The 24,710-nt window shown below is 37.2% G+C and overlaps 1 protein-coding gene across 1 annotated transcript; it reads right to left on the bottom strand.

Moving 5' to 3' along the window:
* Positions 1 to 1,651: 1,651 nt before the first annotated feature.
* Positions 1,652 to 23,105, bottom strand: Srsf12 (serine and arginine rich splicing factor 12). Its single transcript, XM_026411108.2, has 5 exons — positions 22,966 to 23,105; positions 11,513 to 11,617; positions 9,950 to 10,053; positions 9,643 to 9,784; positions 1,652 to 2,309 (listed from the first exon to the last, which is right to left on the bottom strand). The coding sequence occupies exons 1-5, from the start codon at positions 23,028 to 23,030 to the stop codon at positions 1,940 to 1,942; spliced, it is 786 nt and encodes a 261-aa protein (XP_026266893.1). The 5' UTR covers positions 23,031 to 23,105; the 3' UTR covers positions 1,652 to 1,939.
* Between the last annotated feature and the right edge of the window lie 1,605 nt (positions 23,106 to 24,710).

Here is a 24,710-nt window from a genome sequence, read left to right as displayed (position 1 = left end):
GATTTGTGAATGCAGAGTAAAGACAGTATAATCAATTCCTAGTTGTTATATATTTATTTATTTTTTGCAGTACTGAGGATCAAACCCAGGGCCTTGCAAGTGCTGAGCAGATGTTCTACCACTGAACTACATCCCCAGCCCCCCTAGTTATTATTTAATATGACTGTATATGTTTGGATCCATTTAGAAAATATTTAAAATTACTATTAATATTTGTTTTCTTTTAAATTTTTTATAGTACCACATAATTTTATAACTTTTTATTACAGCTGAACTCTTCAGAATTGTAGTTCTGAGATAAATAAATTTGGAATGATTAAATAGAGAAAAATCTACTCAGAAAGTACAATATACATGAATTCATGGTGCTTGTCCAAATATTATTAGCATACAAATTATTTTGTTGTTTCTCACATATAGAATCTAAAATGCAAAGAAAAATGGAATTTCTATTCAAAAGAAATAGAAGCAAGACTGGCTCCTATATACTAAAAATATAAGGTCTTTTTCTTAACCACTCTAGATATAAATATTAACTGTATGGGTTGATAACTTTTAGTTTCAGTAATATAATTCGATAAAGTATACAAGTAGACCTCTATAAATATACCCCCTATAATAATATGCAAAACTGTTTTATTACAAAGCTACCAAAACCTTCTGAAAAACAAACTACAAACATAGTTTAAAAGAAATTTAGTTATAACAACTATAAAAGCAATTAATATCAACAAAGTTATTTGGCTTAAAAAATGAAGAGCAGTGTAATGTAAAATTTGAATATTATAATGCTGTGTTTTGAAGATGTAGTTTTGAGTTTTTTAATACAAGATACTAAACATTCTTTCAAAAATAATGTTATTTTATATAATCTAGAATTTTGAGCTAGAGCTCTAAAAAGAAAAAAAATTAAGCAGCAGATGAAAATAGGTATGTAGAAAGAATGGTGTAAAATATGATTTTTTACAAAATGCAATACTCTTCATATGTGTAAGGCTTAATATGAATATTTTTGGATTGTGAGTGTTGCATACCATGATTTTAAAAAACAAGTAGTCTCAACTCAAAATCTAGTATTTCTAAAATGTTTTCACAGTTTTGAAGTGAACATGGTATAGGATACATTTTCACATCAACTTTTTTTATACTGTTTTCCTTTTTCCAGTACTGGGGATCAAACCCAGCTTTACCACCACCGAGCTATATCCCCAGCCCTTTTTATTTTTTGAGAGACTTGTTAAATTGTCAAGGGTAGCTTGGAGCGTGCAATCCTCCTTTTTCAGCCTCCCAAATAGCTGGGATTACAGGCATGTGCCACCATGCCTGGCATCTATATTATTCTATCCAACAATTAAAAATTCTCTTTGAGCTCAGAGAAGACAATGTGTCTTTTGAATGCTTGATCTTTATATAAATTCAGCTTATGGGGATTTCAGACTGTTCTAATTTGAAATAGTACCTAAACTGACCTAATTTAGGAATTGACCTAAACTTGAACCAAAGACACAAGAGACAGAGGTTTCAAAAAGTTTAAGTCTACTGTATGCAATTATATAGCCATAATTACTTTTTATATGAAAAGTGCTTTAGAGTAAAAAATGTTTTTGTAAAAGGTATTAATATTATTATATTTAATATCCAAGTGGAATTTTCTAAATTGCTTCCATTTTTACCCATTACCTTTGAAAAGTATCCTACTGCTACACTGTAAATAAAAAATGGTCCATAAAATGGTGACATTAGATAGCATAATTTTTGGTGTGGGCCCTTAAAGTGAGACCAAATCTTTATTATTCCAAAGCTAGATTTTATTTCTTCACATGCCCAGAGTAACTAATATCAACTCACATTTTCTATAAGCCTTGAAGAATTTTTATTTAACATAATGAGAGGTTTAATAACTTATATTAAAGACTATGTAGTATTCTTCCATTGCTGTTCACCAACTGTTTTTATGACGATAACTCCGAGATCTGGAATGTGACCGAAAATGAGAATGTTTTGCTGCTTGTGCTTTAGTTTCAGAATTGGTATACCCTTTGGGAGATTTACATGGGGATCTTGCTATGGAGTCAGAATGTCTTCCATGTGATCTTGATTTTGTTCCTGAGCTAGTCTGCTTTTGAGGTGAACTTGATTGTGATTTTCCTATTGACTTGGACCTTTTTTGTAAGGACTTGGACCTTGACCGTCCTCTAGAACCAGAATTCCTTCTTGGAGTTCTTGACTGCCTTGCTGAGGTAGACCGCCTTGGTAATGATTTGGAACGAGATTTAGACTGGCTGTAAGAAAATCGCCTGTGTCGAGACCTGCAAACATCCATAAAGTTAGAGCACATATTCAGACAAAACAATAGATTAAGAAACAACACTTTCAGGAACTTATATGCTTTGCATTAACATTAATTATGTTTTTAATTGGTAAGCTAGAAGACACAATTCTTTTTTACTTTTGTGATGTTAAGGACTGAACCCAAGGTGTTTTGCCTACTAGGCAAGTACTCTACCACTAAGGTACACCCCCAGTCCTAAAAAAAAAAAAAAGTTCTAATTTTATTATGCACTCTTTTGGTTTAAACACAAGTAATAAATTCATAATGTTTGTTACAGTAGAATATATGATTTTTACTTTGCTAGTTACATCTTACAGATCAGTTCTGAAAAATATCTTGCATATTTAGTCAGGGTAAAACAACTCTTTAGAGGTATTAAAATCTGAAGGAAAAAAGATGAAAAATAGAAAAAAAATAACAATTATTAAAGTTTAACAAATAATGCTCATTAAAAACAAAACCTAGCTGGGCGTGCATGCCTGTAATCACAGCTATTCAGGAGGCTGAGGCAGGAAAATCATATATTTTAGGCAACCTAGGCAACTCAACAAGATTCTTTCTCAAAAATTTAAAAAAGGCCTGGGGATGTAGCTCAGGCATAGAGTGTGCCCCTTGTTTCAATCCCCTGTATTGAAAAACAACAAACCCTGGATACAGGACCTCTGGGTCCTACCATGATACAGCAGCTTGTGTTACATCAATTTTGTTATAAAAAACATCTATCAAAATGCTTTACAAGCCAGGCATGGTGGTTCATGCCTGTAATCCCAACAACTCAGGAGGCTGAGGTAACATAACAGGAGGATCAGAAGCTTGAGGCCAACCTCAGCAACTTAGCAAGACCCTGTCTCAAAATAAAAAAGGTCTGGAGATGTAGCTCAGTAGTCAAGTGCCCTTGGGTTCAATCCCCAGGACAAAAACCAAACAAAGTTTCACAACATTTATAAAACAATTATTTGAAGGCACTGGAGAACAAGCCTCAGCTGTTTTACCAGGGCCACTGACCAAATGACAGCATGGGGGAATTAATCCTCAAAATGGCTGTCTGACAAAGCTAATAAGACAGAAGTTAGAATTCAGGACTACCCAAATAGCTAGGATTTGAGAGAGAAAAATTCCAGAAATAAAGAAATTATAGACTAAGAAGAACCTCTAAATCTACCTTCAAATTCTCCTGAAGTCACTGGCTATGATTAAGATATGAGCATGTAGGATGAGGCCAGCAAAAAAAAACAGCACTTAGGATATTCAAGAACTGAACTGAAATTTTATCAGATGCACACTACTAGAGAAACAGGAGTTCCAGTGACTAAAAGGTCAAGAATTCTTGCACAACAACCCAGATTTTCTATTTTCTTTTGCAGTACTTGGGACTGAACTCAAGAGTACTCTACCACTAAATGACATGTCTAGCCCTAATTATTTTGAGATAAGGTCTCCCTGAGTTGCCTAGGCTAGCCTCGAACTTGTGATCCTCCTGCCGGTCTCCCAAGAAGTTGGGATTATAGGTGTGCGCCAACCATGCCTGACTAACCCAGATTTTCAATACTACCCAAAAGGACGACATCCTTAGAGGTAAGGACCATATCCTTGGGTAAATCAAAGCCAAAACAGATTAACTTTCATAATGCTCCAAACCATACCTTAACAGGATCAAGGTGATATGTCAGTATAGTACTCTCAAGAAAGAAGAACTTCTTTTTTTGAGGATGACATGTAATGTCTCTATAGTTTTTCATCCACCATTTCCAACATTTTTTATATACATACACACACACACATACATATATATATGTGGTATGTGGAAAAAATAGGCAAAAAGTAAATAAAGTAAGGAAAATAAGACAAAAGAAGACTCAAGTGATTTAGATATTTACATTATCAGACAGGAATTTAAAAAATTACTATGACTCATATATTCAACAAAACACCAGGAAAACATAAAACAGGTGAAAAGATGGGGAATTTCAATGGAAAACTATGATTTATAAAAAGAAAGAAGTGGACTTTTATTTTTTATTTTTATTTATTTATTTGAGAGAGAGAGAGAGAGAGAGAAAGAATTTTTTTTTTAATGTTTATTTTTTAGTTTTCGGCGGACACAACATCTTTGTTTGTATGTGGTGCTGAGGATGGAACCCGGGCCGCACGCATGCCAGGTGAGCGCGCTACCGCTTGAGCCACATCCCCAGCCCCGAAGTGGACTTTTAGAACTAAGAATATATGATGCCTAAAATTAAAAAGTCACTAAAATAGACTTAACAGTAACCTGGATATAGCACAATAAATACTAAACCAAAAGGTCATTAGAAAAATTCCTACTGAAACACATTGAGAACTGGGTGCAGTTGTACCCAGTGCCTTGGGGGCTAAGTCAGGAGAATTGCAAGTTTGAGGCTAGCCTGGGCAACAAGAATACCCTGTCTCAAAGTAAGAAAGAAAAGGGGCTGAGGATATACCTAAGAAGTTTATCACCCCCGATTTCAATCTCCAGTACCAAACAAACAAACAAACAAAAAAGAAAACATAACGAGAGAAAATAAATTTTTAAAAATCCAGAACAGAGCACACAAGATATATGGTACATAGTCACACGGCCAAGAGGAATTACTTAATAAGGCAGAGTAATATTTGAAGAGACAGTGACCCAGAATTTGCCAAAACAAAGGCATTAATTTGCAATTTCAAAAATTTCAACAAATCCCAGTCAGAATAAATACAAAGAAAATTATGCTATTCACTTGCCAGCGAAAATGCTGACATCCAAAGTCAAAGAGAAAAATTAGAAAAGCTGCCAGGGAATAAAAGACAAATTACCTTTTGCTCAAAGGAGTAATAATAAGACTGACTGCTGACTAGAGATATCAGAAAAGATAACGGAATGACATTCTTGGGGGAATGAGGAGGGAAAATGTCTGCCCATCTAGAATTCTATCCTCAGCAAAAATATCCTTAAAGTATGTATGTAAAATAAAGATGTTTTCAGACAAATACAAACAATTCTGAGAGAATTCACTGACAGCAGACCTGAACTCTAATACTAAAAATTCTTCAGACTGAAGGAAAATGATCCTAAATAGAAATGAGTAAAGGAAGAAATAAAAATCACTGAAAGTATAAATATAATTGATGAAGAATATATAGAGACTTTCAGAAGTCACTAAATTTCATTCATGTTGTAGATAGTTGTGAAAAACTAGTTACAACTAGTCCTAGAAAAAAAAATCCTAATATAGAAATACAAAAGAATGCTATATTTGGTCTAAAAATAGATAGCTAAGGGCAATTTTAACTTTCTTCAGGCATATTTACAGTTCCGATATATGTATTGACTGACATAAAGTCAACAAAGATTTATGGAGTACCTAATATGAACTAGTATTACTGCTAGGTAATGGGGATATAAATAAGGCAAATAATTCATAGTCTAATAACAGCAACAAACTAGTTTTCTCTATATCTGCTGAAGGCAGAATAAGAGATCTTTTTAGTTCAAGGTAATAGCATATATGTTGTATACACTTACAGTGTATGTTAGTCTCATATGTATCCCAATCCATAGACATACATACGTACCACATATGAGTATACATATATATTCAAACACATAAAATCTGATGCTTATGAATAATTTGGGAACTAGACTAAGATTTGCTCTATAATTTTTAAAATAAGAAAAATGGGTTGAGGAGGTTAAGCAATGTTCTTTTAACTAGTACAAGCAGAAAAACACTGCTGGAAGGATGTGGCTCTTTATACTCTACCCCTTATACTCTTAAGATGATTTGGGACAATTAATAGTCAATTTTGTTATTGTTTTTTCCCCAGCTAAGTGTTACAGACTTTACTTCCACTGGAACGCAGAAAATGATGTCAATATCTGCATATTTAAATTAATCAAGAGAAAAACTAGTTAACCAAGGCTCTGATGCCTTTGGAAACAAATTCTTTTTTTTTGGTACCAGGGATAGAATTCAGGGGCACTCAACCCCTGAGCCACATCCCCAGTCCTATTTTGTGTTTTATTTAGAGACAGGGTCTTACTGAGTTGTTAAGTGCCTCACAGTTGCTGAGGCTGGCTTTGAACTCGGAATTCTCCTGTCTCAGCCTCCTGAGCCATTGAGATTACAGCACCACCTCTCCTGGCTTGCTTTTACTATTTTACATTCTATAAATATAACATTTTATTTTGAATACAGAAGTGATGTATTGAAGTCTCAATCTCAAGTGGCCATCCAGGTTCCTTAGCCATGGGGCAAAATGGATCAATCTGCATTAGATGCAAGGGAGGTTTATAATGTTATTAAATCAGAGAAAGGATAATAATAAAAAAAAAATCAATCCTGACCTAGATTCTCTTGGCTTATAAAAGGACTTAAAGCTTCCCTACTTTAAATATCTACTCAAGGATGGGCCAAAATCAAAGCATTTGATTTATACCAGAGAAAAGATACCAACATAGTATGTAAGATTTGAGGGTTCTGACCAGGCCACAATCAAGTGCTGGTGAGGATGTGGGGGAAAGGGTACACTTGTATATTGCTGGTGGAACTGCAAATTGGTGCAGCCAATTTGGAAAGCAGTATGGAGATGCCTTGGAAAGCTGGGAATGGAACCACCATTTGACCCAGCTATTCCCCTTCTTGGACTATACCCAAAAGATCTAAAAAGAGCATACTACAGGGATACAGCTACATCAATGTTCATAGCAGCACAATTCACAATAGCTATACTGTGGAACCAACCTAGATGCCCTTCAATAGATAAATGGATAAAAACAATGTGGCATTTATACATAATGGAATATTATTCAGCACTAAAAAATAACAAAATCATGGCATTTGCCAGGGAAATGGATGGCATTAGAGCAGATTATGCTAAGTGAAGTTAGCCAATCCCTAAAAAACAAATGCCGAATGTCTTCTTTGATATAAGGGGGCAACTCAAAACAGAGCAGGGAGGAAGAGCATGAGAAGAAGATTTTTTTTTTTTTTTAAAGAGAGAGTGAGAGAGGGAGAGAGAGAGAGCGAGAGAGAGAATTTTTAATATTTATTTTTTAGTTCTCGGCGGACACAACATCTTTGTGGTGCTGAGGATCGAACCCGGGCCGCACGCATGCCAGGCGAGCGCACTACCGCTTGAGCCACATCCCCAGCCCCTCAATGAGAAGAAGATTACCATTAAACAGGGACAAGAGGTGGGAGGGAATGGGAGAGAGAAGGGGAATTGCACAGAAGATGGAAGGAGACCCTCATTGTTATACAAAATTACATATAAGATGGTGTGAGGGGGAAGAAAAAAAAGAGAGAAATGTGTTTATAGTAGATGGGGTAGAGAGAGGTGATGAGAGGGGAGGGAAGGAGAGTGGGGGATAGGAAGGGCAGCAGAATACAACAGACACTAGTATGGCAGTATGTATAAATGTGGCTCTATAACCAATGTGATCCTGCAATCTGTACACGTGGAAAAATAAGAATTCATACCCCATTTGAATCAAATGTATGATATGTCAAAATCATTGTAATGTTTTGAGCAACTAATAAAAAAAAGATTCTTAAATATTAAAAGTCTAAAATGTGGATGTGTTTCTCTCTTCTTGTTTCCCTTCCTTGTGACTGGATAGGAGCCATTCTACTTCACAGTTTTGCATTTAGAATTAGAGACTTAAGGCAATCACTAATTAGTTCTTGTATATATACACTATATAAGACTTTTGCTTGTCTCATGTCTGGGGGTTGAGGAATAGAGGGACTGGAAGTGAAAGTGAACAACCCTGACAACCAGCTTTAATTTGAAAGTATGTAGCTTAGATATACTAAATGTGGTCCAGGCCAACCAATCCAGTCAGAGAACAGGATGTTGTTTTAAACGATGATCCTTCTTCTTTTCTTTTGCAGTACTACAGATTGAAATCAGAGCTGCTCTACCACTGAGCTACATCTTCCCCAGGCTTTTTTATTCTTGCTAAATTGTAGAGGCTAGCCTTGAACTTGTGGTCATCCTGCTTTGACCTCCCAAGTCACTGGGATTACAGGCATACACCACCCTTCCTGGCCACACTGATCATTCTTTTAGAATTCACCTTAAAATTCCCAAAAAGCCTATGAAAAAATTAAAGCATTAAAACTCAAGATAAATGAGATAAATATTCAAGAACTTAAGAATGCCACTACATTTTCAGTTATATTTCAACAGCTTCACCATATAATTAATTTCACTGCAATTTATTATTATTTTTTTTCTTTTAGTTGTCAATGGACCTTTATTTATTTATATGCGGTGCTAAGAATCAAACCCAGTGCCTCTCATATGCTAGGCAAGCATGCTACCACTGAGCCACAACCCCAGCCCCTGCAATTTATTATTATTCTATCAGAAATCAACTCCTAGTTAACAAAATAGATAACTTGCAAATCTTTCTCCCTCAAATTTACTATTTTGTTAATATCTTATAATATTGCCATACTTGGTATTTATTCTTGATAATAATTTATCTTTTGTAAGTAAATTGGTTTATATTAATTTATTTATTTTCTAGTACTAGGGATTGAACTCAGGGGCATTCTACCACAAGGTACATCCCCAGCCCTTTTTATTTTTTATTTTGAGACAGGTTCTCAATAAGTTGCTGAGGCTGGCTTTGTACTTTTTTCTTTTTCTTTTTTTTTAAGAGAGAGAGAGAGAGAGAGAATTTTTTTAATATTTATTTTTTAGTTTTCGGAGGACACAACATCTTTGTTTGTATGTGGTGCTGAGGATCGAACCCGGGCTACACACATGCCAGGCGAGCGCGCTACCGCTTGAGCCACATCCCCAGCCCTGGCTTTGTACTTGTGACCATCCTGCCTTAGCTTCCTGGGTTGCTGGGATTATAGGCATATACAACCACATCCAGCCTATTCATGTGTTTTCATAAACCTCCTTTCACACATGGTTACATTGTATTTCTTAAGTCTTTATTAATTTTTTAGAAGTCAACATTCTGCATTTTTGGCCTTATTGAGGAAAATTTCTTTTATCTAAAATTCTTCCCCTTGTTTGCCAGGTAAGTATTTTTTTATTTTTTGTTTTTTTCTTCAGTACATGGTGTCTTTCTATTTTAAAAGTTAAAATTTAAGTCTGTCATGAAAAAAAGAAAAAAAAACACTGAGGTATCCAAGACACCACGGTAAATAACGATATATGATAGAAAAGATAATATATTTTTTCACAAAAGTTGATTATTTATATAAATTAAACAAATTGGTTCAAGTGGCTTGCTTAAAAAGAAAAAAACTTTTGTTTTCCATCTTCTTGTATTTGATACTCACTCTTTAAGGCTATCTGACCGCCTCCTATTTCTTCCCCATGAAGAACTTCTACTTCTAGTTCTCCTTTGGCTGGGGCTTCTTGATCTCCTATGATCACTTGGAGAACAAGGATGACGTTCTTTTGATTTCATTTGGCCTGGTGCTAGAATATGAAGAACAAGGCTTATAACACAATTCATTACTTGAAAACCATAGTAACAGTCACTCAACTAGTATAATTTTCTGAAAGAATTTTAAATTAAAAAATCTGTCATTGTTGAAACTCGTTTTGCTGAATAAACAAGATCTAATGTTTAGTCACACTTACTTTTGCGATCACCTTGTGCAAACTGTATTTCAATTTGACGGCCACATACCCACTTTCTATTGAGGTTATAAAGAGCATCTTCAGCATCTCGAACATCTTCAAATATGACTCGATGTTAAGGACACTTTGAACATCAGATAGCATGTGAAAATATTTTTAGGGTGTTATTTAAATGTGAAATGAAATTAATCGGAAAAATAAGTTCTAGATATTAAGCTTATCTCTCCAATATGAATAATCAGAAAAAATACTTTCACTATTTACTATGAAACAAATGCCCCATTATGATTTATAGTGAATCCAAAGAATAGAAATGAACATGTTACTGTCCTTTTAATGTATACATTAGTTAGCTACAATATGCATTTATACTTTCAAACATTATGAGAAAAAAAATTAATCCAAAAAGGCTAGCATTATAAAATAAACTGTTTAGAACTCATTCCCTTCTTCAGATAAAGGATCCATCATATTTTCACTGAAAATATCAGCTTGCAAAAGCCTTTATTCTGAAATTAAAATTACTTTTCCATAAAAAGTTTTCCAATTATGACATTTGGGAAAAATTACTTATTATAAACAAAGTTGTACACATACAAGTGACCTAAAACCCTTTCAAAAATAATATCCAGGGGCTGGGGCTGTAGCTCAGTGGCAGAGCGCTTGCCTAACATGCATGAGGCAATGGGTTCAATCCTCAGCACCACATAAAAATAAACGAATAAAATAAAGGCATTCTGTCCATCTACAACCACAAAAATAAAAAAATAATAGTATCTACCTTTGAATCTACCACTTTAAATAATGCCTTATGTTTACACTACTTGGAAAATAAACAAACATACTTGGAATAGAAATAAAAGAAACAAAAGCAATTTATAGATATCTGAAATTAAAAATGTTGGTTTGAAATAATTCACTAATCTTCCTTATCTATATAAATTATATAATTTTAAACCTAAACTATAATGAATATTAGCTATATAAAATTATTAAATAGCTGTATTTCAGGAGGTTGTTGACTAGTTTTTTGTTTTTTTAAATAGCAAACAAAATAGCTCAAGAAATACAATATAAAATGAGACTGGCAATTACCTCAAAGTCACTTGATCTTGAACCTTGACCTTTACTCTTTAAGACTTGCAAGATGGACTTTATAAGAGACGCAGAACCAACAAAATCAGACTTGGCTTTGACTCTGGAACTCTGAGTAAATGTAGGAAAGCCGAAGTCTCAAAGTTGGCTTTGTCTTTTGCTTGATAAAGACTTCCCCTCTTCCAGGTCTTTATATCTGTGTCCACCCTCCCTCTTTACTCCTTGATGCTTGAACTTTAGGTGCCTTTTGTCTCGCCTGCTCGGTTTATGCTTGGATTCTAGCTAACAGGTTGGTTCAAACTGGGGGGCGCTTGCCAGCTACTGTGGACTGCTTTAGATTTTCTGAGATAAAGAAATAAACACATTTAATTAGGCAATGTTAACATCGTAACACAGGCTCCTGAATACTTATATGTATAAGCACATGTATGCAATATATTCACATGCACATATTAAAATAAAGGATATTGAACATAAGCAAATCCTCTTGGGCGGCGAGTGTAGAAGTCAAGTGGAATGTAAACGTCTACTATAGGGCCATATCGACCAAACTCACGGCGCAAGTCCTCAGGCCTGAAGTATTTTAGAAATAAGGCAAAGAAATATGAATGGCTGGATTAAAATATTTGCCTACAGAAATCCAGTTGAAACCTTCAAAAGAAATTACATCATCTAGTCTAGCATTATCTCATACTATCTTTGTTAGAATCAGTCAAAGTTTTGAAAAGAAGAAAAAAAGATAAGGAAAAAACCAGATTCTCGGTCCTCTCTCTTAGAAGCTGATTCAGGAAGTCTGGATTAAGCACTGGGAATGTACATTTTTACAAACACCCCAAGTGGTTGTTATGCTTAGTCAATTTTGAGAAACACTGATCCAGCATATATGCAACTTTGAAAGTCATTCCCATAATAAGGCAGTTTCATTAAGAATACACTCATTTGCCTCACTATAATTTCATGTTTATGTTAATCTTTGTTTTCAGATAGCAAGAATTAGATTCTAAGGAAGTCCTAAAATTATTTCTTAGGCTTTAAGGAAAAATGGATGTTTTACTATTAAACACAAGGCAAAATAACTACTGTATTTTCAAATTTGATGGGTTATTTCAAGTCTTTTTTATGCCTTCTACTGCAATAGTACTCAGGAGGGGATACTAAAGAAATATATAGCATATTTGTCTTCATGGAGTTACAATTTAACTGAAGAGACAAAATATTTAGCAGTAATAAGTTGACTCTTATAATGCATTTATATACAGTCACTATTCATCTGAAGACTACTAATTCTTACAACTCTATGGTTGTTTACAGATGAGGATACAGACAAATTAGTCCTCTTGTCACTGAGCCTACAAGTGACAGAGGTGGAACCTAACTTCCCACAGTCTGATACTAATCTGTATTCATTTTTTTCTCTCTCTCTTCATTCATTCAGGTGCTTGGGATTGAACCCTGAAGTGCCACATCATCAGCCCTTTTTATTTTGAGACAGGATTTCACTAAGTTGCTTAGGGCCTTGCTAAATTTTGGAGGCTGGTCTTGAACTTGCAATCCTTCTGCCTCAGCCTCCTGGGATTACAAGCATAAGCACGACATCCCACTACTAGTCTGTGTTCTTAACCACTACACCATATTGCCTCATGGGGATCATAGGGATTCAGCATCAAGCATTGAGCATAAAGCATGACTCAGAAGAAATAAAAATACTTCAAAATATATCGTATAACTTCTAGTTTGGGCAAAAGGAAGAGATATGTTGTCAACAACAAAAAATAGATGGTTGGAAAAGACACCTAGAATAAAGAAGAGACAAGCAAAAGAAGCAGCTTTCAGGTTTAGAAATGCAGAATTTAGGATGACAATGGAACATTCATTAAGAGTTTTGTAAGTAACTAAAAACTGTGATTATAGAGATTCTATTATTTTCTCCAAAACTAGAAGACAAGTCAGTGATTAAGGCTAGATATTGGACTTTAGGAGTTAATACATAAAGATTCAACTAACAGTGACTAAGTATCCACTATACACTAGGCAGCCAATTATGACATACTGTATTTAACATTTACAATAAAAGGTTTATCTTCCCTGATAGACTATTAGTTTTAAAGGACAGTGGCAATGTCTGTTTTTTTTTTTTTCACTAATTCATTCAACAAGTACTTATTGAGCACCTATTATGTGCCAGGCTCCAGGAATATGGTAGGGAACAAGAAAAACACAATTCCTATGCCCACAGAACAAACAATGGGAATAAAGAATCTCAATCCCTCTGAATACTGGAATCATTTAATAAGGGGATGTTAAGGAAAAAGCTACCCCAGCCTGATGCATTAACTCTGAACCTAATTAAGGTTTCCCATAGTGAGGCACAGTTAATGTTTAATTTTTAAAGACTTTCTTAGGCAATTCTAAAACAGAAAGTTGGGAATCATTGATAAAGCAGGTGTCTTCACCAGTGTACTTCTGGTGTTTAGTTGATGGGCACACAGTAAAACACTTAATATATAGTTGTTTATTAATGAGCAAAGAATACAACTATTATTATCATTTAAGGGTAAATGAGACTTAGGATAACAGAAATTACATTACCCAGACCAGTACAACCAGTAACAAAGCTAGAATTTAAATGAAGCTCTTCTAAGCACCTAATCCCATTAACCAAATGTGGGTAGGTAACAGGAAAGGGATTCTAGGGGCTGGGGCTGGGGCTCAGCGGTAGAGTACTTGCCTAGTGAGGAGCTGGGTTCGATCCTCAGTACCATATAAAAATAAAGATATTGTGTCCAACTACAACTAAAAAAATTATTAAAAAAAAAGGAAAGGGATTCTAAGTAAAAGAAAAAGGCTGGGCTGGGGATGTGGCTCAAGCAGTAGCGTGCTTGCCTGGCATGCGTGCAGCCGGGTTCAATCCTCAGCACCACATACAAACAAAGATGTTGTGTCTGCCGAAAACTAAAAAATAAATATTAAAAAAAAAAAAAAGAAAGAAAAAGGCTGGAGGGCTAGGGTTGTGGCTCAGTGGTGGAGCGCTCGCCTAGCACGGGTGAGGCACTGGGTTTGATGCTCAGCACCACATAAAAATAAATAAAAATAAAGGCATTGTGTCCACCTACAACTAAAAAATAAAATAAAATAAAAAATAAATAATAAATAAAAAGCTGGAGCTATATGTGTCACAGAGGCTTAGAATCCTAAAAGCCAAGGGTGATAGTCTAAAGGAACAGATACCCTCAAAAACAAAACAGGACTGGAGATGCAGTTTAGTGGTAGAGCACTTACCTAGCATTCATGAGGCCCTGATTTTAATTCCCATTCATTGTCTCCACTCCCTCACTTGTTGACTATAGTTTTATCATTATTTTTGCATTTATGGTGTAATTTAGTTCAGCATACTTAGAATTTAGAATTTATTTCAACATTTAGAATTACATATATTATCGAGGAGTAGCATTCTATACATTATAGAGGCATTTAACAGAATTTTTGGTGTGATTTACTTCATATTTATAATTATACACATTATAGAGGATTAGAATTATATACATTTGGAGGAATTTACTGCAAAATATTTATAATTATATATATTATAGAGGATAAAACAAGTACCCAGGTATCCATCAAGATTTATTTTATCTAAATACTTGCCACATTTGCCATAATTTTCAGTATTTTTTGTATTTATATTGCAGTGTTGAGGATCAAACCCAGGGCTTTGTGAATGCTAAGCAAATGCTCTAGCATTGAACTATCTCTCCAGCCATGTGTGTGTGCTCGTGTACGTATATACTTTTTTCTTTTTTTAGAAATCAGACATTCTACCCTTCTATTTTAGAAATAGTCACTGATGTTCCTCATTCCCCTGAATAACTATATTTTTACTACAAATGTTTTTATCCATAAATGTTTATATATATTCATGTTAAATGTTGTACAGAAGTTGGACTTGGTGGCACACGCTGTAATCCCAGTGGCTACAGAGGCTGAGGCAGGAGGATTACAAGTTCCAGGCCTGCCTCAGCAATTTAGCAAGGTCCTAAGCAACTTCGAGAGACCTTGTCTCAAAATAAAAACTAAAAAGGACTGGGGATGTGGCTCAGTAGTAAAATTCCTCTGGGTTCAATCGCCAGTACCAAAAAAAAGTCAGTCTTGTTTTAAATCTTGTATAAATGGTACCAGATTATTTGTCTTGCCTTTGTTTCCCCTGAGATTTTTCCATGTTGCTTTAGTTCATTCATTTCAACTCTTTATGATATTGTTATGAATAAAAACAACTCAGCCACCCCAATTTAATCATCCATTGTTCTGTGGATCAACATTTAAAATACTTCATTAAAAAATCCCGCTCCCCCCCCCCCGCCCCCCCAGTATTGGAGATGGAACTCAGGACTTTACACATGCTTACACATGCTAGGCCTGAGCTACATCCACAATGCTCCTCCCATCTTTTTTTAAAAATCTGAAACAAGGTCTCACCAAGGTGCTCAGGCTGGCTTCTTATTTTTTTTTTTTTTTTTTTGGTTCCGGGAGTTTAGCTCAAGGGCACCCAACCACTAAGCCACACCCCCAGCCCTATTTTTAATTTTTTTGTGTGTGTGTGTGTGAGTGGTGCTGGGGATTGAAACCAGGGCCTCATGCAAGTGAGGCAAGCATGCTACCAACTGGGCTATATCCCCAGCCCACCTTATTTTGTACTTTTTATTTAATGACAGGGTCTCATTGAGTTGCTCAGTGCCTAGCTTTTGCTGAGGCTGGCTTTAAACTGTAGATCCTCCTGCCTCAGCCTCTCGAGCCACTGGAATTACAGGCATGGACCATGGCACCTGGCCAGGCTGGTTTCTTGCAATCCTCTAGTTTCAGCCTTTCAGTTAGTTGAGAATACAGGAATGTGACACCATGCCCGACTAAAAAAATGTTTAATGGTAAACTGTGCTTCCTAGGTTTTGCTAAAATTTTCAGGTAAAGGAATTGGTAAGTTGGACAGTACGCCCTTCTTCAGCTTCACTACTCCAAAGTGAGTAAACCAATTTATACTCACCTAAGACATGAATTAGAATTCCCCTTGTGCCCACTTTTTCATTAACACTGTTTAATCCCTGCTATCCTGAAGGATATGGAGTAAATGGGTATCTCATCATTTTTATTATTATTATTTTTTGAGACAGGTTCTCACTACATTGTCAAGGCTGGCCTTGAACTCACTCCTGGGCTCAAGTTATATTCCTGCCTCGGCCTCCCAGACAGGCAAGTACTTTTTTTTTTTTTTTTTTTTGGTATCAGGGATTGAATTCAGGGGCACTCAACCACTGAAACACATCCCCAGTCCCATTTTGTATTTTATTAGAGACAGGGTCTCACTGAGTTGCTTAGCACCTGACTTTTTTTTTTTTTTTTTTTTTTTTTAGATGTAGGTGGGCACAGTTCCTTTATTGATTTATTTATGTGGTGCTGAGGATTGAACCCAGTGCCTCACACATGCTAGGTGAGAACTCTACCACTGAGCCACAACCCCAGCCCCAGCAGCACCTCGCTTTTGCTGAGGCTGGCTTTGAACTCGTGATCCTCCTGCCTCAGCTTCCGGAGCCACTGAGATTACAGGCAAGTGCCACCATGTCCAGCACACCTAACTTTTAAAAAATATTAATTTACCTAATGGTCAGTATAGTACAACATCTTTCTGTGTTTATAAACCATTTATTTTGTTTAAATACCTAGGAGTAAAAATGATGAGTCAAAAGGGATATAAAGAATTAATATTTATGAAATTGTCAACAGTTCTGCAAAGTGGATATATCATTTTATACTCCCATCAGCCAAGTATGAGTTCCATTGGTATCCAACTTTGTCAGCATTTCTGTCAGTCTTTTCAATCTCACTATGGTTTCCATTTTCACATGATGTTGAGCACCTTTTCATGTGTTAATGGCCGTGTGTGTGTGTGTGTGTGTGTGTGTGTGTGTACTTTGTGAAGTGTTTCAGGTTTTTGCCCATTTTTAATGTCTTTATTGTTGAAGTTTATATATTCTGGTAACAAAGCCTTTGTCAGATGTTTCATGAATATTATCACTTAAGTCTGTGATTTGAAATTTTATCAATATATTTCTTTCTTTTATGCAGCTTTATTATTTGGGAGGGGGTACTGGGGATTAAACTCAGGGGCACTTGATCACTGAGCCACATCCCCAGCCCTATTTTGTATTTTATTTAGAGACAGGGCCTCATTGAGTTGCTTAGTACCTCACTTTTGCTGAGGCTGGCTTTGATGCTTCTGCCTCAGCCTCCCAAGCCCCTGGGATTACAGGCTTGCACCACCATGCCTGGCCATGCTGCTTTTTTGTCCTTTAAGAAATCTCTGCCTGACCCAGAACAGTGGTGCATACCTATAATCCCAGTACTTGGGAGGCTGAGGCAGGAGGATAGCAGACTCAAGATCAGTCTTAGCAATTTAGTGAGATCCTGTCTAAAATTAAAAAAAAGAAAAAAAAGTAAATAAAAGGCTGGGATTGCAGTTCAGTGGTAGAGTGCCCCTAGGAAAAGGAAGAAGGAAAAAAAAGGAAAAAGAAAGGGAGGAAGGGAGAGAAGGAGGAAGGAAGAAATTTTTTTGCCTACCTCCAGGTCATGAACATATTCGTCTATATTCTCTTCTAAAACCTTCCTTATTTTTACATTTGATCCCCCTCAAATTATTATGTGAGGTAGAGGCTACAATTTTAGTTCATTTTTTTCCCCATATGGATATCCAGTTGCTCCTGCATAGTATTTGAAAACTTTTCTTTCTCCACTGGATCACTTTCTTATCCTTTTCAAATATCAATTAACTCTGGGCTGGTGATATACCCCAGTGGTAGAGTGCATGGCTAGCATGCATGAGGCTTTGGGTTCAATCCACAGTACCACTAAAGGAAAACAAAAAGCAATTAACTCTATAAGTGTGGATTATTTAAAGACTTATATTCTATTCTGTCCTACTGACTATTTGTCTACTGTTAGGCCAATATAACATTTTCATTACTGCTACTATAGTCCTGTGTGAGTGTGTTTCATACTGGGGATTGAACCAAAGGGTGCTTTACCATTGAGCTACATCCTCAGACTTTTTTTTATTATTATGAGACAGGGTCTTACTAAGTTGTCCAGGCTGGTCTCGAACTTATAATCCTTCTGTCTCAACTTTCTCAGTCACTGGGATTATAGGCAAGTGCCACTGCACTCAACTACTCTAGATCCTTTGCATACAAATCTATATTTAAAATTAACATGTCAGTTTCTGTTTTTTTTTTTTTAATCCTTTGATCAGGACTACCTTGAACTGATTGATCATCTGGAAGAGAACTGTAATAATTTGTCTTACAATGGATGTATATGGTATACCTACCAATTTACTGAAGGTTTTAAATTTTTTTCTTAGTAATATGTTGCATTTTCAGTGGAAAGGATTTTATTTATTTTTTTATTGTTATTGTTAAATTTATTCCTAAGTTTACTATTGTGTTTTTTTTTTTTTAAAGAGAGAGTGAGAGAGGAGAGAGAGAGATAGAGAGAGAGAGAGAATTTTTTTTTTAATATTCATTTTCTAGTTCTCGGCGGACACAACATCTTTGTTTGTACGTGGTGCTGAGGTTCGAACCCGGGCCACACGCATACCAGGCGAGCGCGCTACCGCTTGAGCCACATCCCCAGCCCCTACTATTGTGTTTTGAGATGGGGTCTCACATGCTATGTTACCCAGGCTGAACTTGAACTTGTGTTCCTCCCAGCTCAGTCTCCCAAGTAGCTGAAATTACAGGCCCATCTCCTAAATATACATTTTTTGGAGGGGGACTGAGGATTGAACATAGAAGCCTTTAACCACTGAGCTACATGCCCAATCCTTTTTTTGGACTTTATCTTGAGACAGAGCCTTGATAAGTTGTTTAGGGACTCACTAAGTTGCAGAGGCTGCCTCAGCCTCCCAAGTTGCTGGAATTATAGGCATAGGTTACTGAGTATACTTTTTGAAACTAGGATAATGCGAATTTTTTTTTCACTATTTTCAACTGCTTGTTGTTAATATATAGAAATAAAGTTTTTTATAAGTTTAATTTGTATTCGGGTAACTTATTTATTAGTTATAGTAGTTACTGTTGATTTTATGGTATTTTCTATGTAAAAAAAGAAAAAACATGTTACCTATGAATAGGGACTGGTTTTACTTCTACCTTTCCAATTTTTATGGTTTTCATTTCTTTCCTTGCAACAAACACTGGTTAGGACCTGCAATAAAATGTTGAATGGAGATAGTGAGAGTGGGCACCCTTATCTTGTTCCTGCTGAGAGGAAAAGCATTCATTCAGTCTTCCACTATTAAGTGGAAGATATATATACATATATATGTGTATATATATACACACACATATATATTTGTAGTTGGACACAATATGTATATATTGTGTGTGTATATATATATATACACACACACACACACACACACACATATATATATATATATATTTGTAAAGCATTCATTCAGTCTTCCAGTATTAAGTGAAGATATATATACATATATATGTGTGTGTGTATATATATACACACACACACACACACACACACACACATATATATTTGTAGTTGGACACAATACCTTTATTTTATTTATTTATTTTTATGTGGTATACGTGCTAGGATAGCACGTGCTAGGCTAGGCGAGCGCTCCACCACTGAGCCACAACCTCAGCCCGAGCTATAGGTTTTTCACAGATGCCATTTGCTAGACTTAGGAAGTCCCCTTTTATTCTAATCTGCTAGGCCTTTTTATCATAAATGTTTTCTTTAATGCTTTTTCTATATCAAAATATACAGTCTCATATACTGTAACCAAAGAATGCCGTTAAACAGTTCCAGAGCAACTCCCCAACCCAATATATTACACATCAATATGGGAATGCTACATTTGAGATTTGAATATTATTACTTTGTTACATTAATTAGGATATTATATTTACCATTTAAAAACTATTTCTCTACATAATAAACAAAGATATTACCAAAGTTAGTATTTTTCTTGATCCACATTTTGTTTCACACCTGAAAGAAACCTAACTCAAAATTTAAAACTTATTTTAAAAATCTCTAACAACTATTGCATTCAGTGTCGCTCCTATTAAATTTTACACTAACCCACAATATATTTTTTTTCTTTTTAGGTATACACGACCCACAATATCTTTTAATGTCCTGTGCTTTATAGTTTGTATTAAAATGGCTACTTGCAGCAACTTGAGGCCGGAGGAGCACAAGTTCAAAGCCAGCTTCAGGCATTTAGCAAGGTCTGAGGCAACTTACTGAGACCCTGTCTCAAAATAAAAAATAAAAAGAATGGTGATGTGGCTCAGTGGTAGAATATCTCTGGGTTTTATGCCTTGTACCAAAAACAAACAAGAAATCCTAAAATATTCTTAATAAGTGAAAATTGAAAATACTTAAAAATAGGAAAAATCAACTAAGTCTTACCACCCAAATGAATTTTTTCAAGTCGTATTTTCTATAGTTTTCCCTTTTGTTTTTCATTTAACTGAAATCATACTGCATATAAGATTTTACACCCTGTTTAAAAATTTTATTCCAATTATTTTATTTATAGCTAATACTAAAAGATAAAGTTAACTTAAAATATGTCCAGGCATCACAATACTAGTTAATTTACACTATATACCACTTGCACAAAAAGGTTACTGTAGGTTAGATGTAATGACTTGACTGTCTTAACACAATTCACCAGCTATGTACTTTTAGGCAAGATACTTAATCTCTCTAAACTTTATCTATAAGTGTGGTCATAAAAACTTACAAGATTAATACAAAAATTTAATAATATATTAAGTTTTCAGAATAGCAAACAGCAAATACTTAACAAATATTAGCAATTATTATTTCATTAATACAATATAATCTCCGAGATTGTGATTGCCTACCCAGTAGCAGTACTAAATTGCAGTGAAAGAATGAAAAAAGAAAATCAGTAAATCTCAAATATCAATCTCAATATTTGATGGTGGATTACCTAGACCAGAAGTTAGTTGTTACATGTAGATGTGTTTTATTTAGAATTTTTTGTTCTCCTCTTTGTGGTGCTGGGGATTGAACCCAGGGACAGATGCATGCTAAGCAAGCTCTTTATCACTGAGCTGCCTCCCTAGCCCTTAAATTATTTTAAAAAGGCTGTCCTTGAATTTGCAATCCTCTTGCCTCAGCCTCCAGAGTTGCTGGGATTACAGGCTTGCCCCATTGTGCCAGACAAAATCTAGATTTCTGATTTCTCTTGAATATTAGATGTGACAACAAGGAGTCCAAATGTCTACAGGGCATCTATCAGCTGGAGTTTAGTAGCAGATGCTGTTCCCTTTAGATGGCACATATCCTTTTTCATTTGCTTACACCATCTTGTTGTGCCTTTTAACCTGATGGTTTCACTCATTTATATTAACTGATTGGTTCCTGTAGTCATTCCAATTGAAAATCTCTGGGGTTTCTTTGGTTAGTTGGTCGGTTGATTTCGTTTGTTAGTTTTGCAAATATGCTAGAGAGACTTGATTCTTATTCAGGTTTTTTTGTTTTTTTGTTTTTTTTTTTTTTAGTTGTATATGGACACCAAATCTTTATTTATTTCTATGTGGTGCTGAGGATGGAACCCAGTGCCTCACAAGTGCTAGGCAGGTGCTGTACCACTGAGCTACAGCCCCAGCGCTTATTCAGGTTTTAAGTGGGCTATTTAATGTGTAATGCTTTTTACCTTGCCTCACAAAATTTGCTTTTCTATGTAATGTATGAATAAACAGATGGAGAGAAATGTAAACACAGACATCTTTTAAGATGTTAACTAAGATATATTCAATCAAAAGTCTATAGTTGTGACAAATTTCAAAACTACTTAACATTTACTTCTCAGAGGTAAATTATTATTACTCCAGATAACTAGGAAGTCAAGACCACTCTATATTTGTGGCTGTCTAGCCCTCAAGTCAGTCATTACAACTGTTTCAATTGTCCCTTATGCACAAGATAATATTGCATAACTAGAAAAATGGGGGTGGTCCAATGCAATGAAATGTCTATGTTGTCTAACCCACCCTCCCCCCCAATTCCTTCTGGCTATTAGAGGGAAAAGTGTTTCATGATAAGTCATTCAGAAAGGGGGGGGGGAGTCATTTCTTAAGATTTATGTCTGGACACTATGTAGACAAAAATTCTCAAAGGGGGATGGAGGAAACGAGGAGGACTCAGAGCATCAACAATTAGGTCCATCCAAATCGTTATAAAGGTGTTAATACTATCCTCAGAACTTTAAATGAAAAAGATGTAAATCTCATTCACTGGAGTCATCTTTAGTATATAGTGTAAAGCTGTGTAAAGGATATAATTTAGCCATAAGCACTATCTGTATGTAGACCAGAACTGGGGTAACGGAAATTGTAAGGCCCAAGGTACGCATTATTATTTTATGATACGTTCTCAATCATCCCCAATTCCTCTTCGTCTAGGAGGGGTGGGCGCGCGGCTGTACCCGGGCACGGCGACAAAGAGACTGAAACGCAGGCACCCGCCGGGGGAAAGCACTCTGGGCTAGAGGCGGCGAGGGAGGCGGCTACCGGGGAGGCGCCCCCAGCGATGCTCTGACGGCCGGGTGCGGTGCGGAGACGCGTAAAACGCAGCGGGCCGAGAGTGCGCCGCGCCAGGGCGGAACGCCCGCGGGGAGGCGGAGGCGCGAGTCCCGCCCAGGCCCCGCGTAGCCCGGGGCTCACGCCGCCGCCTGGCAGGCAGCTCGGCCGGCGCAGGCAGGGCCCGCGAGGAGGCTCCGGGCACGCCCGCCGGGCCTCTGCCCCGCACCTCGGCGAGGCCGTTACCCCGCCCCTCCCCCGCGTCCCCAACCTGCGGCCGCCGCCGCTCACCTGGTGGCGTCCGCGACGTTCCTGACGAACAGGGAGGTGTTGGGGGGCCTCGTGTAGCGAGACATGACCGCTTCCTACGTTCCCTCCGGTCTGCCCGCGGCCACTGGGCCCGCTCGTTCTCTCGCTGCCGCCGCTGCCACAGCAGCTCCGACGGCCCCCGGCGCGACCCCCTCCCCTCGGCCTCGGCCCCGCCAGCGCGCAGCCGCAGAGGCCGGCGCGGAGGGGGCGCTGTGCGGCGCGAGCCTGTCCGCACGGACAGCGCGGGGCGGGGGCCGCGGGCCGGGGATCCCGGGTAGGGGGCGGGGGTCCCCAGGGCCGAGGGGAGCCGGGACGGCCCGAGGCCCGCGGAGTCCCAGAAGATTGGGGAAGGGGCGACGGGGCTGTGCCAGGAGGGAGGGGGTCTGGGGGCCCGAGGTGGCGAGCCCGGGCTTGGAGAGGATCCCGAGAGAGGAAGGCGGTAGTGGAGGTGAGAGTCAGCGTCGCCGCCGCTGGGGCCTTCGTTGCAATATTCTCAGGCCCAAACCTGAGCAATTGTTAGGCCTGTCGGCCCTCAGGTTTTCGAGGTATCTTCAGGGGGAGGGAGGGAGGTAGTTCCTCCATCCCCGCTTAGCGTTTTGATCCATTATTCTCTTAGGGCGTTATATTCAGCTTTGAGAACATTTATTCACATGTTTGAGAGCCTGTTATGCAGCAGGAACTATTGTAGGTGTGGGATAGAGCAATAACCTAGCAGTGGAAGTCTCAGAGATTACATTGTAGAGAGGGGGACGTGGAACAAACGCATACACTGTAGAAAAAAAGCAGTTGATGCAGTAACAGTTAAACAGATTTAAATGATACTCTCCCCATTCTTCAAAATGTTGTAGCCCATCTCCTTCTAGTTTTCCTCTTGCCTTTTTGTTTGCTTCTATTGTGGGATGGCCAGGTAATTCACAATTATTACCCTGTTGTAGGATAGAAGCTCCCAAGGTCTGTGATGCTTCTGGAAAGTGATTATTTATTCAAAAAGGATTGTTATGCCACAGCTAGCACAAGGCTAGACTAGGAATATAATGGTGGGGAGGGGAGGCAGGGTTCCTTTTCATGAAGCTTACAATCTGGTAGAGAAATTTTTTGTTTTTAAATCAATTAATTTTGCTGTGCTGGAGAACTGAACCCAGAGGCTTACTTTTGTTAGCATTCTATCACTGAGCTATTCAGCCAGCCATGAAGACGATAGAATCTGATATACTGGTAAAGATACCAACTACAATAAGGACTATTGAAAAGAACTATATACTACTGAGAGGGAACCTTATGGTGATGAGCAGGGCTAGAAAATCACTTAACTTTTCCCTGAAGAGAGAATTGAATGGAGAAGATCAGTTGGTGCATTGGAACACCATGTGCAAAGGCCCTGAGGCAATATAGGGAATGAAAGGAAAGGCATAGAGCTAAAAATGAGAAAGTAAGGCTGGAGAACAAAGTTTCGTAGGAAACTTTGGAGTGCTGACTGTTAATAGTTTGCTGGAGCTGTAATAACAAAATGCCAGAAATTTGGTGGCTTAAAACAACAGAAATTCTTTTTTCTTACAGTTCTGGAGGTTAAAAGTCTAAAATCAAGGTGTCCACAGAGCCATATTCCCTCTGAAGGCACTAGAAGAGAATCCTTTCTTCTTCTTTCAGTCTCTGGTAGTCCAAGGCATTCCTTGACCATAGCTGTATAGATCTAGTCTCTATCTTTGTCTTCATACCACCTTTACCTC

The sequence above is a fragment of the Urocitellus parryii genome, chromosome 8, assembly GCF_045843805.1.
Source record: "Urocitellus parryii isolate mUroPar1 chromosome 8, mUroPar1.hap1, whole genome shotgun sequence".
Classification (NCBI taxonomy): Eukaryota; Metazoa; Chordata; class Mammalia; order Rodentia; family Sciuridae; genus Urocitellus; species Urocitellus parryii.
This window is presented reverse-complemented; position numbering and strand designations above follow the sequence as displayed.

Bases quoted from the DNA above. Each gene is read 5' to 3' on its own strand.
- Srsf12 (XM_026411108.2), bottom strand. From the start codon at position 23,030: ATGTCTCGCTACACGAGGCCCCCCAACACCTCCCTGTTCGTCAGGAAC. The intron at 10,054-11,512 runs ATATCCTTTATT...ACATCGAGTCAT, and splicing joins AGAGGATTTGCTTATGTTCA to ATTTGAAGATGTTCGAGATG. The intron at 9,785-9,949 runs GTAAGTGTGACT...TTCATATTCTAG, and splicing joins TGCACAAGGTGATCGCAAAA to CACCAGGCCAAATGAAATCA.